At 40.1% G+C, this 16,985-nt stretch overlaps 3 protein-coding genes across 25 annotated transcripts in view; 2 read left to right on the top strand and 1 right to left on the bottom strand.

The window, feature by feature from the left end:
* SLC17A5 (solute carrier family 17 member 5) overlaps positions 1 to 6,918 on the bottom strand; it is a 70,767-nt gene extending 63,849 nt beyond the window's left edge. For all 18 annotated transcript variants that reach the window (XM_081530111.1, XM_081530109.1, XM_081530103.1 and 15 more), the window contains exon 1: positions 6,696 to 6,918. In XM_081530111.1, coding sequence (XP_081386237.1) covers positions 6,696 to 6,789 — 94 coding nt within the window. In that variant the 5' untranslated portion in view covers positions 6,790 to 6,918. The remainder of the gene's footprint in view (positions 1 to 6,695) is intronic.
* On the top strand, positions 697 to 6,913 carry LOC145521483 (uncharacterized). Its single transcript, XM_081530121.1, has 2 exons — positions 697 to 3,582; positions 4,188 to 6,913. The coding sequence occupies exon 2, from the start codon at positions 6,182 to 6,184 to the stop codon at positions 6,614 to 6,616; it is 435 nt and encodes a 144-aa protein (XP_081386247.1). The 5' UTR covers positions 697 to 3,582; positions 4,188 to 6,181; the 3' UTR covers positions 6,617 to 6,913.
* Positions 6,919 to 6,968: 50 nt separating the features above from the next.
* The window catches only part of CD109 (CD109 molecule), a 198,790-nt gene continuing 188,773 nt past the window's right edge, over positions 6,969 to 16,985 (top strand). For 4 of the 6 annotated variants that reach the window (XR_014065411.1, XR_014065410.1, XR_014065412.1 and 1 more), the window contains exons 1-3: positions 6,969 to 7,155; positions 7,684 to 7,798; positions 9,079 to 9,245. The gene's annotated coding sequence lies outside the window, so the exon portion shown is untranslated. The remainder of the gene's footprint in view (positions 7,156 to 7,683; positions 7,799 to 9,078; positions 9,246 to 16,985) is intronic. The other 2 variants (XM_081530097.1, XM_081530096.1) reach the window with 2 other exon arrangements.

The following is a 16,985-nucleotide window of genomic DNA, read 5'->3' on the forward strand; positions in this document are numbered from 1 at the left end:
TGGGGTTGCAGAGAGTTGGACATGACTGAGCAACTAACACACACACACACACACACAGCCTGTCTTATGGTAACCCACTCCTGATAAATCCTTATTTATTCCTAGTTCCCAAATTAATATCCATTTACATGAAAACAAATTCCATTAAAATGGACTCAGTTAATTTTTTTCCTGTTAGGCATTGAATATTTTAATTTTTAAAATATATACAACAATATTAAATGTATTTGCCTGGAGAATTTCATGGACAGAGGAGCCTGACGGGCTGCAGTCCATGGGGTCACAGAGTTGGACACGACTGAGAGGCCAACACACAACATTAAATGTAGGCCTTGCTTAAATCCATACTCTGAAAAATAAAAAACCGCTAAAATGGACTCAGTTACTTTAATATGTTAACACTGATTATCACAACATGACCCAAGGCCGCGTCCCTTCATCCTGCACTATGGTTGCTGTCTATGAGCACTCCATACCTTATATTTAAGACTGTAATTACACACAAGTTATATTTGTGTGTACTATACAAAGCTTGTATAACCGAACCTTCAATGTAACCATTTGCCTCTTGCCCCAAAAGAATAGTAGAGGCAAAAAACAAAACAAAACAACAAAAAAATGAAATAAAGCAGAAGATGTGCCATTATAAGCTAGAAAATCAAGTTCCAATAGAGTGTGACATGAAGAATGGGGCTCTTTTTTTTTGGTGCCAGATGCTCTGAGGAATGCAAAATCCAAACAATTTTAATTGATGATGATAATAATAGTAATTAACAGTTACTATATGCCAAACTCTATTCCAAGCACTTTCTATTAGCTTATTTAATCCTCACAATAGCCCTATGAGTTAGGTATATTATTTTCTCTGATTTACAGGCACAGAGAAGTTAGGTTAGGTAGTGAAACTAGGATTGGCATTTAGGCACCCTGCCTCCAGATCCATGTTCTGCTTTTAAACACAAAGAAATGTCTAAGGAGATCTAAAACTGACTTTTCCTAACATGAATGAACATATTTTCGGTGCAAACAGTATACTGAAAGTCCATTTAATCAAATGCAAGACACATTTCATTCATACAAAAATAAACCTTCAACTGGTGGGAAGTGTGAGGAATGGAATTTTTATGTGTGTGCCTAATTCCCTTCCTCCCTCCTATCTAAATTAAGCAGAAAAATCTATACATTCCTGTGATTTATCAGCATTGAGCCTTCCTTTCCTCTATCACTTAAAAACATTTTGGGGGGTGTATTAATAGTTGATCTGATTTACAAGTTGTGTTATTTTCAAGTGTATAGCAAAGTGAATCTACTATACACATACATATATCCACTCTGTTTAGATTCTTTCCCCATACAGGTCATTACAGAGTATTGAGTAGAGGTCCTTGTGCTATACAGTAGGTCCTTATAATTACCTATTTTATATATAGTAGTGTACATATGTCAATCTCAATCATCCAGTTAAACCCTCCCTCATTACGTCTTGGTAACTGTAAGTTTGTTTTCTACATCTGTATCTCTATTTCTGTTTTGTAGATAAGTTCCTTTGTATCCCCCATTTTTGGATTCCACATATAAGCGATATAATATGATATATTTGTCTTTCTCTACCTGACTTACTTCACTCAGTGTGACAACCTCTAGATTAGAGGAATCAGGCTCCCTGACTTCAGAATACAAAGCTACAGTATTCAAAACAGTATGGTACTGGCAGAAAAACAGAAATATAGACCAATGGAGCAGGATAGAAAGTAGAGATAAACCCAGCACCTATGGTCACCTACTCTGTGCCAAAGGTAGTAAGAATCCACAATGGAGAAAGACAGTCTCTTCAATAAGTGGTGCTGGGAAAACTGGATAACTACATGCAAAAGAATGAAATTATTACACTCCTGAACACCACACACAAAAATAAATTCAAAATGGACTGAAGACTTGAATGTAAGACTGGACACTATAGAACTCTTAGAGGAAAACATGGGCAGAACACTCTTTGACATAAATTTCAGCAAGATCTTTTTTGATACACTTCCTAGAGTAAATGGAAATAAAAACCAAAAATAAACAAATGGGACCTAATTAAACTTAAATGCTTTTCCATGGCAAAGGAAATCATAACCAAAATGAAAAGACAACCCTCAAAATGGGAGAAAAGATCTGGAAATGAAGCAACCAACAAGGGCTGCTACTGCTGCTGCTGCTAAATCGCTTCAGTTGTGTACGACTCTGTGCGACCCCATGGACCGTAGCCTACCAGGCTCCTCCGCCCATGGGATTTTCCAGGCAAGAGTACTGGAGTGGGGTGCCATTGCCCTCTCCGACCAACAAGGGATTAATGTTTAAAATACACGAATAGCTCATGCAGCTCAGAAAAACAACAACAAAAAAACAAATAAAAAATGGGCAGAAGATCTAAATAGACATTTCTCTGAAGAAGACATATGGATGACTAAAAAGCACATGAAAGGATGTTTAACATCACTAATTATTAGCAAAATGCAAATCAAAACTACAATGAGGTATCTCACCTCATACCAGTCAGAGTGGCCATCATCCAAAAGTCTGCAAACTATAAATGCTGGAAAGGGTGTGGAGAAAAGGGAACTCTCCTACACTGTTAGTGGGAATGTAAATTGATACAGTCACTATGGAGAACAGTATGGAGATTCCTTAAAAACCTAAAAATAGAGCTACCAGATGATCTAACATTCCTCCTCCTGGGCATATATCTGGGGAGAACCATAATTCAAAAGGATACGTGCACCCTCAGTGTTCATTGCAACACTGTGTACAATGTCCAGGACATTCAAGCAACCTCAATATTCATCAACAGAGGAATGGATAAAGAAGACGTGATACACATACACAATGGAATATTACTCAGCCAGAGAAAAGAATGGAATAATGCCACCTGCAGCAGCACAATGTCTCCCATCACTTTGCTGTGCATCTCTGAAATCTAGCTGGCTATGTAAAAACAAATGCTTGAAAGGCAAACCTGTCAGGTTACGGAGAATTCTGTCATATTCTGCCAACCTGAGAGGTTCTTAACACTATAGAAATATACGTTAATTTTAGCTCTCTTAATAAAGAAGCACTACCTATAAAACAAAACCATGTCCTCTTAACCATGATGGAGTGAGTAGTGAACTTTCAAATTTGTGAAGTCAACAAAAATGATTAAGCATTTTGCAAATAGGAATTTCTCAAATGTAACACAAATGTGGCAGTGTTGTGACAAGGAAGGAGGATGGGACTAAAATCTAGAACAACTCTGGTTAGACTTTAACACGGCTACAGCAATCTTTGGGAACTTAATCTCTTTGGCTCTTGGTTGTTTATATATAAAACAATGCCCATCAGAGTGTAGTTTAGTCTCTAAGGTGTTTTAACTGCTGTATAATGTTATAACTAACATTTTATCAGCTTTTGTTTATCTCTTCTGATAAACAAAACTATACACATAGGCGTAGAGAAGATACTGCTAATTTCATATAGGCTTGTTCCAAAACAAACAGAAATGATAAGTAAAACATACATACTGTGCCCAGTCATGTCAGACTCTTTGTGACCCCATGGACTGTAGCCCACCAAGCTCCTCTGTCCATGGGGATTCTTCAGGCAAGAATACTGGAGTGGGTTGCCATGCCCTCCTCCAGGGGATCTTCTCAACTCAAGGGTCAAACCAGGTCTCCCGCATTGCGGGTGGATTCTTTACCGTCTGAGCCACCAGGGAAGCCCAAGAATACTGAAGTGGGTAGCCTATCCCTTCTTCAGGGGATCTTCCCGACCCAGGAATTGAACAGGGGTCTCCTGCATTGCAGGCAGAGTCTTTACCAGCTGAGCTACCAGGGAAGCCCAAAACATATATAAACATACAGAAAGAGAGATTTTTAAGGTCAGCTGAAGAATGTACTCCTTCAGGCACCACTAAAAAGCTAGTTAGGGATGGAAGGATTTTTTTTAAAAACACCTACAATGTCTGAAATGTGCAAAGTAAACATACAGAACATAATTTAAATAAAAATATAACTAATAGTCATCTTGTTTCTCCTATTAGATGTACAGAAGCGAGGACCAGGGCACTACTGAGTGAGAAGACGAGGTAACCCCTGGTACCTCTTGAAAGTGATAAGTGAAGGTCGCTCAGTCATGTCCGACTCTTTGCGACCCCATGAACTATATAGTCCATGGGATTCTCCAGGCCAGAACACTGGAGTGGGGAGCCTTTCCCTTCTCCAGGGGATCTTCCCGACCCAGGGATCGAACTCAGGTCTCCCGCATTGCGGGCGGATTCTTTACCAGCTGAGCCACAAGGGACGCCATTGTGGACACCCTGGTGCCTCTTATAAAGCTGTTACACCCATCTTTGTCTTTTCCATTGCTTCTCCTGGTGCTCCTCTCTTGTCCTTGTCATAGCACCCCAGGCACAGAGCTTAATTTAAAATATTGTTGACTAATGCAATACCCTGTAACTTTTCTCTAAAATCCTTATATTTTAAATAGCAAAAATAACAATGTGTTGCTATTTTTATCTTCTTTTCCTCTCCTGTGGGTAATGTATAGAGTAAAAATAAGAGGGGAAACGGTTATAATAAAGACAGCCATCTCAAGGCATGAGGAATAGGGCTAAGATGTATACAAGAACACTCAACCCATGAATCAAGAAGGAATTGTTTTCAAATTTCATTTCCATTTCATTCCATTTCCCAAAAGGAATGAAAATTTTCTTTTTCAGTCTACTTTATTGAGGTATATTTTATGCACAATAAAATGCTCCCATTTCAAGTGTATAGTTTGGTGAATTTTGACAGATGGAAATATCTGTATCCCTAGTCAAGATGCAGAATTTTTCCATCACCCCAAAAAGTACCCTAGTGTCTCTGCAGGCAACTCCTTCCTGCCTGTAGCTTCCATGCAACCAACGATCTGCTTCCTGTTATTATAGATTAGTTTTGCTTGTTTAGAACTTCATACTGACTGAAACATACATTAACATGGTGGTTTCCTTTGTGCCTGAGATTTAGCCACATCACGTGTGTCAGTAGTTACTTTTTATCACTTAGTATGTGTGAATATACCCCAATTTGTTTATCCAGTCATCTGTTGATGGATTGATGGATAGGTTGTTTCCAGTTTTTAACTATGGATATTATGAATTAAAGCTGCTATAAACATTGTGTGGTACTATGGTCATGCATGTTTAACTTTAAAATATTAATAGACTGCCGGTTTTCCAAAGTACTTGTACCATTTTACACTCTTACCAGCAAAATATGAGTTCTAGTTATTCCATAAGTTTGCCAGTATTTGGTATCTTAGGCCATTTTAACTTTAGCTATTTTAGTAAGCGTGTAATGGCTCACTGTGGTTTTAATCTGCATTTCCTGACAACCACTCTGTTTAACATCTGAGCTAAAATTTGATTATATATATATTTCCCAATTGCAACAGAATACAGTAGTTTCTAGGGAATATCGCCACACTAGATTATTTCAGAGAAGAGGATTATAGAAACCTAATTCATATGTCATGAAAAAAAGATCAGTTTAGGGGACTAAGTCCGACTTCCAGACAAAACGCCACTATGGTACCGTGTTTACTGTGAGTGTCCACAAAAATAAGCACCTAGTTGCCAGATGGAGGTATAATATTGCTACCTCTACTGCCACCATCTGGTAATGTTAAAAACAAACTTAAAAGGTTATACTGCTCTTGGTCAAGAAAAGTTAAATTTCTAATTCAGCTCTGTTTCTCAAGCATACATCTTTGAAACTACAGAATGCATGCAAAGTGATTCATTCTTTAGTTTTGATTTCTTTTAAAGAAGCATCATAGCAAAATATTTTAATTTTCCCAAATTCAGGGAAGATGCGTTGTGAAGTATTATACATCCTTTTCTATTTGCTGCAAGGCTTTGGACAAATTACCTTAGCGCTCTACGGATAGCCTATCTTGAGCCTATCTATGGATAGCCTACCTGTTTCCTAACTTATTAGACTGCTAAGACTTCATCGTAGACAACTAACTATACGGGGGAAAAATGTAGGCAGTAACTTTTACTGAACAATTTCAAGATATTTGCTGAGTTATCCAATAATTTCTCTCCGCATACTCAACAAAGTTAACCTCAGTCCTTTTTTTTTTGTCTCCACGCCCAAGGAGCTAGCTACCAGATCACATGCTGGAGGACCAGCAGCTGTGGCAAGCTGGCAGTGACAAGCAGGAAGAGTCCGCGCCTCCTTCCCGCCCTCCAGCCTTCAATTGCAGATTTCTCCAGTGCGCTTTTTTCCTCGGGGTCCTCCGCTCCGCCCTCTGCCCATTCATTTCAAGGTTCTCTCCCCCAGTTCGTTCTTCCACGGGTCCCCAGCTCAATACTACGGAAGATCACCCGGCGCCCTGCGCCCGCGGGGCCCAGCAGGTCCTCGCCCGAGACTGCCGGCTGCACCTGCCGAGGCCCCCGGGGCTGCACCTGCCGAGGTCCCGCCGGAGCCTCCGCCCGGCCCCGACCTCCCGGCGCCGCTCGCCTCCCGGGCCCGGCAGCGGGCTTCTGGGCATCCGGGAAGTCGGAGGCTTGAGGGGGGCCCTCACCGGGCTCCCCGATCTCAGCCCCTGAGGGCTTGAGCGGCTCTGGACACCCTCCACCTCGGAACGGCCACCCGCCCGAAGCCCCCCTGGATCGCGCCGTCACTCACCGGTTTCCGTCCGTGGGGCCCGCTGCAGGAGCGGTGTGCGGTCCGAGCCCTCCTCGCCGTCGCTCGGGGCCAAGTCCGAAACCGGGGACTTCATGACGCCTCCAGGGAGCGACGGCGCAAACCTGCCCCGCGGAAAAGAGAGCTCCAGCCAGACCGCCGCAGCCCCCCGCCCCCGGGCCGAGGCGGCCAGGCTGAGCTGGGCCGCTGGCACCGCCCTCAGTCTGACTCCGCCCCCGGCCACGTCGGTCGCAGGCCCCGCCCCGGGGCGGCCGCGCAGGCTCCGCCCCCGCCGCCATCTTGAGCTCGGGCCTCTTGGCGGCCGGCGGGGCGGGGACGGCCGGTTTCCGTTGGCCTGGCTTCCTGAAGCTCGGCGGAGGCCGAGTTGTCGGGCCCGCCAGGCGTAGGCCCGCTGGGTCGCTGGTGTTCTAAAGACTAGTGTTACCCTCCCTTGCGCTCCCTGGTAAAGCTCAGAGAGCAGCAGGGGCTGGGAACCTTGAGGCGGAAGACAGGGGCTTAAATCGTGCATCATTAAGGGGAGAACTTGGAGTGGATGGCGTGTATATGACGTTCAATTATAGTAGTAATTTGCCATGACAGTGAAAGTCGCTCTTTGCGACTCTTTGCGACCCCTTGGACTATCCAGTCCGTGGAATTCTCCAGGCCAGAATACTGGCGTGGGTAGCCTTTTCCGTCTTCAGGGGGTCTTCCCAACCCAGGGATCGAACCCAGGTCTCCCGCATTGCAGGCGGATTCTTTACCCGCTGAGCCACAAGGGAAAATTGCCATGGAAATTAGCACCCCCAGTGCTCTTTGCTCGTGACAGCATATTGTCCCTAGGATAGCTCTGAAGATGGAAAACAGGCAATAGAAACGTTGATTCCTATGTAATTGCATACTTTGCAGTCAAAGTGCCCAGTTATCAGCAGTTTCCTATGGTTCCCCCTATACAATCATCTGACTTAGGTCTCCACGGGTCTAATTCGAACAGGTTTTCCTTGCATTTGCTGACTAAGGGAGAAGCACTAGGAAAATGCACTATCTTGCCTTGGGGTGTGTGACCACCGGCAGTAATCCTGGGAACTGGAGATTAATGAGATATAAAGGTATAGTAGATGATCTTGTAGCGGGGAAGAAACTCACAAGCCAACAGTTGAGTCAGCCAGGTCAGGCGCTTGGTGAGGTTCACGTGGGAACGAATGAGAGGGGTCACCTTTGTCCAGAGGGGAGGGTGGCAATTACTGAAGGAATTCTTAACCTCTGCATGGGTAATGGCTGGGAAGGTTATCACGTTAAAACCAGGACAAATCAGACCTAGTTTCTGAAATTATGTTGATTTTAAACTCTGAGGTGGCTTCTGGCCTGTCAGAATTCTGTAGTGTTAGGAAGTTCACAGGTGGCTACACTTTGAATAGCAAGTTTATAAAGGACTTGAACCGGAAAGATTCCAACAAAAACTTGAAAGTTTTCAAACCACAAGAGGTCCTTTAAAAAAAACAAAACAAAAACCTACCCCTTTTATTTTAGAAGTTTTAAGTTTAAAGAAAAGTTGTGGAAATAATCCAGAGAATTTTGCATACCATTTGCCTTGTTTGACGTATAGCTGATATCTTAGGTTGATATGATACATTGATAACACCTAGTTAGCCGCTGATAGGTTGTTGTTAATGGAAGTTCATACTTTATATTCAGATTTATTTAGCTTTTACCTAATATTCTTGTTCTGTCCTAGGATTCCATCCAGAATGCCACATTATATTTAATCATTGTATCTCATGGGACTCCTCTAGACTGACAGTTTCTCAGACTTTCCTTGTTTTCGCTGACCTTGAAAGTTTTGTTGAGTACTGGTAGAATTTGTAGAAAGGCTCTCAATTTGGGTTTGTTGGATGCTTTTATTGTAATTAAACTGGAGTTATGGGTTTTGAAGAAAGACCACAGAGGTAAAGTGCCATCCTCATCACATAATTTCAAGAGAATGTGCTGTCAGCATAGCTTATCATTAATGGTTATCACTGGTGGTGTTACACTTCATCACATGCTTGAGGTGGTGTTTGTCAGGTTTTTCCTTGTGTCAAATTCCTCTTTTTTCCCCTCCCATTCCATCCTTTCAGTGTGTACAGCCTATACTTGAGGGGAAGGGACTTTATGTTTCATCTCTTTGAGGGACAGAATTCTTTTGTATTGGAAATGTGTCTGTTCTCCCCTGTTTATTTTATGTATACATATATTTCAAATTTGAGACTCATATTTATTTATCAAAATTTTTTATTTTACAGTGGAGTATTGTTGATTGACAATGTTGGGTTAGTTTCAGGTGTTCAGCAGAGTGATTCAGTTATACATGTACATGCATCATTCTTTTTCAAATTCTTTCCCCATTTAGGTTATTCTAGTATACTGTGGAGAGTTCCCTGTGCTATACAGTAGGACCTTGTTGATTTTTTTTTTTTAAGCTGCGCTGCACTGCTGGTGGAATCTTAGGTCCCCAACCAGGGATTGAACTTGGGCCAAGGCAGTGAAAGCGAGAAGTCCTAATCACTGGACCGCCAGGTAACTCCCATGGTTATCTGTTTTAAATATAACAGTGTGTACATGTCAATTCCAGACTCCCAGTCTATCCCTCCCCCACCCCCCATATATTTATTTATTCAATCATTTATTTATATTAATGTGGACTGATGGTTTTTTATCCTTTGGGTTATAATCCAACGTTTTGTTATTCATTTTATTGCTCAGATTGAGTGCTCCTTTCAGTTGGCTCCTATATCCCTTTTATATGTCCCTGTTGTGTATTTTTTGAGCACTACCTTAGTTTCTGGTATTACAAGCTGTTGCAGCTCATCCCGAATAGTCTCCACGCCTGCCATTTCTCCAAGGGCAGTGATATTAGAAACCAAGATGGGTGCTGGGTGTACTTCTTGCTACTCTGTTGTCACTGATTCCAGGCCCAAGGGAGGTACTTTTGTTTTTGTTTCCTTTTATAATCTTCCCAAGAGAATATTTTTTTTTTAAAAAGTATAAGGTAACGCCTTTTACGTCCTTGTATCTGGCATCCAGTTCCTGCTCACTGCAATAAAAGATTGTTGTTGAGGTTATTTATTTATTTTTCGATTGGTGCTGTTCAATAGAAATACTATGCAAGACATGTATGTAATTTAACATTTTCTAGTAGCTACATTAAAAACTTAAGAAACAAAAAAGTAAAAAAAGGTGAAATTATTTTATAATATACATTATTTAGTCAAATCTATCAACACTTTTACAAATTCAATATCTAATCAATATAAAAGACTTAATGAGGGACTTCCTGGTAGTTCAGTGGTTAAGATTTTGCCTTTCAATGCAGGGGCTGGGGGTTTCTTTAGCTTCCTGGTCAGGAAGCTTAAGATCCCACATGACTCCCTGCATGACTCTGGACCAAAACACCAAAACATAATACAGAAGCAATATTGTAACATTCAATAAAGACTTTAAAAATGATCCACATCAAAAAAAAACCAAAACAATTAATGAGATATGTTACATTCTTTTTTTCAGTTCTAAATCTTCAAAATTTGGTATGTATATTACACTTACAGCACATCTTTATTAAGACTGGTCACATTTCAAATGTTTGATAACCACATGTGGCTTGGGCTGCCATTTTGGACAGCACAGTTGTAGACCATGTGAGGGCTTACTTTTCCCCCAAATTCTGTCTTTGCATGGAAAAAGAATGTCTTCTGATCAGGGCCTACTTCAAAAGACTAGCTGTTTTCTTCCTCTAGAAAATGGAGATAATAATAGAAACAACTGTTATTGTTAAACAACTCATTTTGTTATTATGAGAAATAAATAAGATAATACATGCAAGTCATGGTATCGGGTGGGTTGTTGTTTAGTCACTAAGTCATGTCCAACTCTTTTGCTACCTCATGGGCTGTAGCCCACGAGGCTCCCTGTCCATGGGATTTCCCAGGCAAGAATACTGGAGTGGGTTGCCATTTCCTTCTCCACAGCATCTTCCCCACTCAGGGACTGAACCCGTGTCTCCTGTGGCTCCTGCACTGGCAGGTGGATTCTTTACTGCCACCAGGGAAGCACTACATGATGGGTAGTAAGTCTCAATATATGTTAGCTATTGCCATTTTTATTGTTAAGTTTGTTTTGGAAAATGAACTTACCCATCTTAGGAACTCCCTTATTTATATATTTTGAAATGTAGTTTATTTACAGTGTTGTGTTATTTTCTGGTGTACATCAAAGTGATTCAGTTACACACACACACACACATATGTGTATATATCTATATATATTCTTTTTTATGTTCTTTTCCATTATGGCTTATTACAGGATATTGAGTATAGTTACCTGTGCTATACAGTAAGACCTTATTGCTTACCTATTTTATGTATATTAACTTGTATCTGCTAGTCCCAAACTCCCAGTTTATCCCTCTCCCACTCCCTTTCCCCTTTGGTAACCGTAAGTTTTTTTTTTTTTCCTATGTCTGGTAGTCTGTTTCTGTTTTATAAATAAGTTCCTTTGTGTCATATTTTAGATTCCACATATAAGTGATATCATATGACATTTGTCTTTCTCTTTTTAACTTACTTCACTTAGTGTAATTATCTCTAGATCTATCCATGTTGCTGCAAATGGCTTTATTTCATTCTTTTTTATAGCTGGGTAATATTCCTTTGTATATATATACCACATCTTTTTTTTTAACTTTTTATCTTGTATTGGGGTACAGATGACTAACAATGTTGTGATAGTTCCAGGTAAAAGGCAAAGGGGCTCAGCCATACATGTACAGGTATCCATTCTCTTCCAAACTCCTCTCCCATCCAGGTTCCCACATACCACTGAGCAGACTTCCATGTGCTAGATACAGTAGATCTTTGTTGGTTATCCATTTTAAATATACCAGTATGTCCATCCCAAACTCCCTAACTATCTCTTCCTCCCATCCTCCCTCCCTGGCAACTATTAAGTTTGTTCTCTAAGTCTGTAAGTCTGTTTTATAAATAAGTTCATTTGTATTGTTTCTTTTTAGATTTTACATATATGGGATTCCTGGGTGGCTCAGGGGGTAAAGAATCCCCCTGCAATGCAGGAGACAAAGGAGATGCAGATTTGATCCGTGGGGTGGGAAGATCCCCTGGAGGAGGGCATGGCAACCCACTCCAGTATTCTTGCCTGGAGAGTCCCATGACAGAGGAGCCTGGTGGGCTACAGTCCATAGGGTCACCAAGAATCAGACATGACTTAAGCAACTGAGCATGCACATACATATAAGGGATGTCATGCAATATTTCTCCTTCTCTGACTTAGTTCATTCAGTATAATGATCTCTAGGTCCAACCATGTTGCTGCAAATAGCATTATTTCATTCTTTTTAATGGCTGAGTAATATTCCAATGCCGATGGACATTTAGATTGCTTCCATGTCTTGACCATTGTAAATAGTGCTGCTATGAATATTGGGGTGCATGTATCTTTTCAAATTATGGTTTTCCCCAGATATATTCCCAGGAATGGGATTACTGGGTCATATGGTAGCTCTATTTTTAGTTTTTTAAGGAACCTCCATTCTGCATCATGGAGAAGGAAATGCCAACCCACTCCAGTGTTCTTGCCTAGAGAATCCCAGGGACAGCGGAGCCTGGTGGGCTGCCGTCTGTGGGGTCACACAGAGTCGGACACGACTGAAGCGACTTAGCAGCAGCAGCAGCAGCAACAGTGCAGAGGAACTCCAATTTGATTTTTATTATACCTCTTTCAAAATACAAATCACTTTCTGTCCAGAATTATATGGATACTAGCTAATTGGGTAGCTGTTTTAGTTCCTTTCTGTGACTGTTGGTGTCCTACGAACTGGTATCATGTCTCATTTATCTTTGCGAGCTGAGAAGTTCCTACCTCTGGTTCTTTCACTGTGCTTATCATATTTCACAGTGCTTTGCCATGTTGGCCTTGGTGAAACTACCGAGGTGAAATTTCAAGTGGATTTGTATATATAGGGTGTAAAAAACTCAGTGGAGAGACAAATATTGGAACCACTAAATTTAGAAATAGTAAAATTGGTAAAGGAATTTTTGGATGAACAATGTCACCCTATAAAATCATCCTTTATCCCAGATTTTCCTCTAAAATAATTAATTATAATCACAAAAGATGATTATCAAGCTATAATGGTTATTGAGATACTTATTCATTGTCTTAATTAATTATTGTTATTTTCCCAAACTTGACAATTAATCATCTGAGAGTATTTCTTTGGATTAATTTCAGAATTCTTTGTCCTTTTATGGTTTTGACTCTCTAGGATTTAGCAACTATTTTTTAAAATTGTATCACATTATTATATATTCCACCATTTTGGAGACCTTTTCCTCATAGAATTCTGTAAAGTTCAGTTCCACTGATCATTTTTTTCTCAGATTATCTTTGTAACTTATATACAGTGTTAGGCCAAATACTTGCTCAGACAATAGATTTTTGCAAAGGAGAGACACTAAAACTTTAGGTACTACCAATCAGCCTGACTTCCAAACAATGACCTAATGTAATATTCAAGGAAGAGTGTTAAAATATTTTAAAAAGATAGGATTTGTAGGAAAATTTCTATTGAGTATAAGGTTTTTCTCTAAGAATATTAATTTTCCTTATAATACTTCTTTTCTGGCATCACAATTCTTGATTTCAAACTTTATTACAAAGCTATAGTACTCAAAACAGTATGGTACTGGCATAAAAATGAAGACATAGACCTATGGAACAGAATTGAGAGCCCAGAAATAAATCCGCACTTATAAAGTGAAGTCGCTCAGTTGTATCTGACTCTTTGCGACCCCATGGACTGTAGCCTGCCACGCTCCTCCGTCCATGGGATTTTCCAGGCAAGAATACTGGAGTGGGTTGCCATTCCCTTCTCTAGGGGATCTTCCCAACCCAAGGATTGAACCCGGGTCTCCCCACATTGTAGGCAGATGCTTTTACCATCTGAGCCACCAGGAAAGTCCCAAATGTATAAGGTCAACTAATATTTGACAAGGGTGTCAGTAATACTCAATGGGTCAAGGATAGCCATGGAGAAGGCAATGGCACCCCACTCCAGTACTCTTGCTTGGAAAATCCCATGGACGGAGGAGCCTGGTAGGCTACAGTCCATGGGGTCGCTAAGAGTCGGACACAACTGAGCGACTTCACTTTCACTTTTCCCTTTCATGCACTGGAGAAGGAAATGGCAACCCACTCCAGTGTTCTTGCCTGGAGAATCCCAGGGATGGCGGAGCCTGGTGGGCTGCTGTCTGTGGGGTCGCACAGAGTCGGACACGACTGAAGCGACTTAGCAGCAGTAGCAGCAAGGATAGCCATTTCAAAACTGGTGTTGTAAAAACTGGAAAACTATATTCAGAAGAGTGAAATTGGACCCCTATCGTTCATCATTTATAAAAATTAACTCAAAATGCATTAAAGACCTAAATGTGAGACCTGAAACGGTAAAACGCCTTAGAAGAGAACGTAGGAAAAAAGCTCTTTCACATTGGTCTTGGCAGTGATATTTTGGAAATGACACCCAAAGTATAAGCAGCAACATAAAAAATAAACTGATGGAGCTACATTAAAATAAAAAGCTTCTGCACAGCAAAAGATACAGTCAGCAAAATAAAAAGAGTGGGAGAAAACATTTGCAAACAACCTATTTGATAAGGGGTTAATATCCATAATAAGTAAAAGAACTCATATAACTCAATAGCATGAAATGAAACAGTCTGATTAAAAAATGGGTAAAGGACTTGAGTTGACTTTTTTCCACAGAAGACATATATATGGTAAAGACATATATAGGTACATGAAAAGATGCTCAACATCACTAATTACAGGGAGATGCAAATCAAAATCATTAGATATCACTTCATTCCTGTTAGAAAGTCTGTTGTCAAAGACAAAAGATAACAGATGTTGGTGAAGCTGTTGATGTGAGTGTAAATTGCTGCAGCCACTATGGAAAACTGTGGAGATTGCTTTAAAAATTAGAACTAGAACTACCATATGACCAGCAATTCCACTTCTGGATATATATCTTAAGGAGTCAGGGTCTTAAAGAAAAGTTTGCACTCCCATGTTCACTGCAGCATTATTCACGATAGCCAAGATACGGAAACAACCTAAGTGTCCATCAACAAATGAATGGATAAAGAAAATATAATGGAATATTATTCAGATATATAGAAAAGGAAATTTGCCTTTTGTGAGAACATTGGTGGACCTTGAAGACATGCTAGGTGAGATAAGTCAGAGAAAGACAAATATTGTATGTTTTCACTTACATGTGAAATGTAAAAGCTGAACTTGGAAATAATAGATTGGTGGTTGCCAAGGGCTGGCAGTGGGGGGAGGAAACTGGACAGATGTCAGTCAAAGGGGACAAACTCCCAGGTACAAGATGAACAAGTTCAAGGGATCTAATGTACATCAGGGTGACTGTAACTAACAGTACTGTACTGTATATTTGAAAGTTAGAGAATAAATCTTAAATGTTATCAATACGTATACACAGAGGCAATTATGTGAGGGGATGGAGATGTTAGCTAACCTTGTGAAATCATTCTATAATATATACATGTGTTAAGTCTTCACACTGTACACCTTAAGCTTACATATATTATATGTCAATATTTCATCAAAGCTGGAAAAAATATTTCTCCTTTTCCCTGTTAAAGTATCATCTGCATCTACCTTAATGCTCTGTCTGCATAATACAGGTCTGATACTGTTACTCCTTTAAAAAACCCTTTAATGGTAACTTATTGCCTGGGTCTTCACATCTTTTGATTGTGTACTCCATCAATAAAAATTCTGAATATGGACCCAATTTGTATATTTTTCTTTGTAAATTACACATGAATATATATATACTCAATGAACACTCAAAATTAAAAAGGAGATGAGAAAATATAAATATAGATAGATGTTTTGACTTTTCCCTGAATGAGTTTGCATATGCACTGCAGTGAGTGCCTCCCACGTTGGAGACTATTGCTTAGAAGATAAAATCTAAATACTTTGGTGGAGAACACAAGACTGTTACCGACTGGCCCCATTTTCCTTCCACCTTCCACCACTTCTGCACCCGCTGGGTGCTGAACACATTGGACTACATATCATGTTTTCTTTGTCTACTTCTTTTGTGCATAGTGAGTTCTTATTCGTAGACTAAGATGTCACATTTCTTAAAGATAGCTCTTGGCCACCTCTCCCTTTCTCATGCTCTCATGTGTATTGTCCATACATTTATATTAACACATTGTGCTATAACTAAGGCTGTTTATAGTGTGTGAGTCATTCCTTGAAGATAGGAACCTTGACTTACTTATCTTTCATTCCAGCTCTAAGCAGACAGAACAACTTCAGAAATATTTATGGAACTTCATATTATGCCGAGGGCCTGACCTGGTTGCTATGAAAGTATATGGATGAATAAACATTATTTTTGCCTCTAAGGAGTTTATAAATAAAATGTACCTTCAATGGAACAAAATAGAAAGCCCAGAGATAAATCCACGCACCTATGGACACCTTATCTTCGACAAAGGAGGCAAGAATATACAACGGAGAAAAGACAATCTCTTTAACAAGTGGTGCTGGGAAAACTGGTCAACCACTTGTAAAAGAATGAAATTAGAACACTTTCTAACACCATACACAAAAATAAACTCAAAATGTATTAAAGATCTAAACATAAGACGAGAAACTATAAAACTCCTAGAGGAAAACATAGGCAAAACACTCTGACATAAATCACAGCAGGATCCTCCATGACCCACTCCCAGAATATTGGAAATAAAAGCAAAAATAAACAAATGGGACCTAATTAAATTTAAAAGCTTTTGCACAACAAAGCAAACTATAAGCAAGGTGAAAAGACAGCCTTCAGAATGGGAGAAAATAATAGCAAACGAAGCAACAGACAAACAATTAACTCAAAAATACACAAGCAACTCCTGCAGCTGAATTCCAGAAAAATAAACGACCCAATCAAAAAATGGGCCAAAGAACTAAACAGACATTTCTCCAAAGAAGACATACAGATGGCTAACAAACACATGAAAAGATGCTCAACATCACTCATTATCAGAGAAATGCAAATCAAAACCACAATGAGGTACCATTTCACACCCGTCAGAATGGCTGCTATCCAAAAGACTACAGGCAATAAACTCTGGAGAGGGTGTGGAGAAAAGGGAACTCTCTTACACTGTTGGTGGGAATGCAAACTAGTACAGCCACTATGGAGACCAG

Source organism: Giraffa tippelskirchi, chromosome 9 (genome assembly GCF_054371585.1).
Source record: "Giraffa tippelskirchi isolate mGirTip1 chromosome 9, T2T-mGirTip1v1.2.pri, whole genome shotgun sequence".
Taxonomy (NCBI): Eukaryota; Metazoa; Chordata; class Mammalia; order Artiodactyla; family Giraffidae; genus Giraffa; species Giraffa tippelskirchi.

What these genes read in the sequence shown, in the direction of transcription:
- LOC145521483 (XM_081530121.1), top strand. Translation starts at nt 6,182, where the DNA reads ATGCTGGAGGACCAGCAGCTGTGGCAAGCTGGCAGTGACAAGCAGGAA.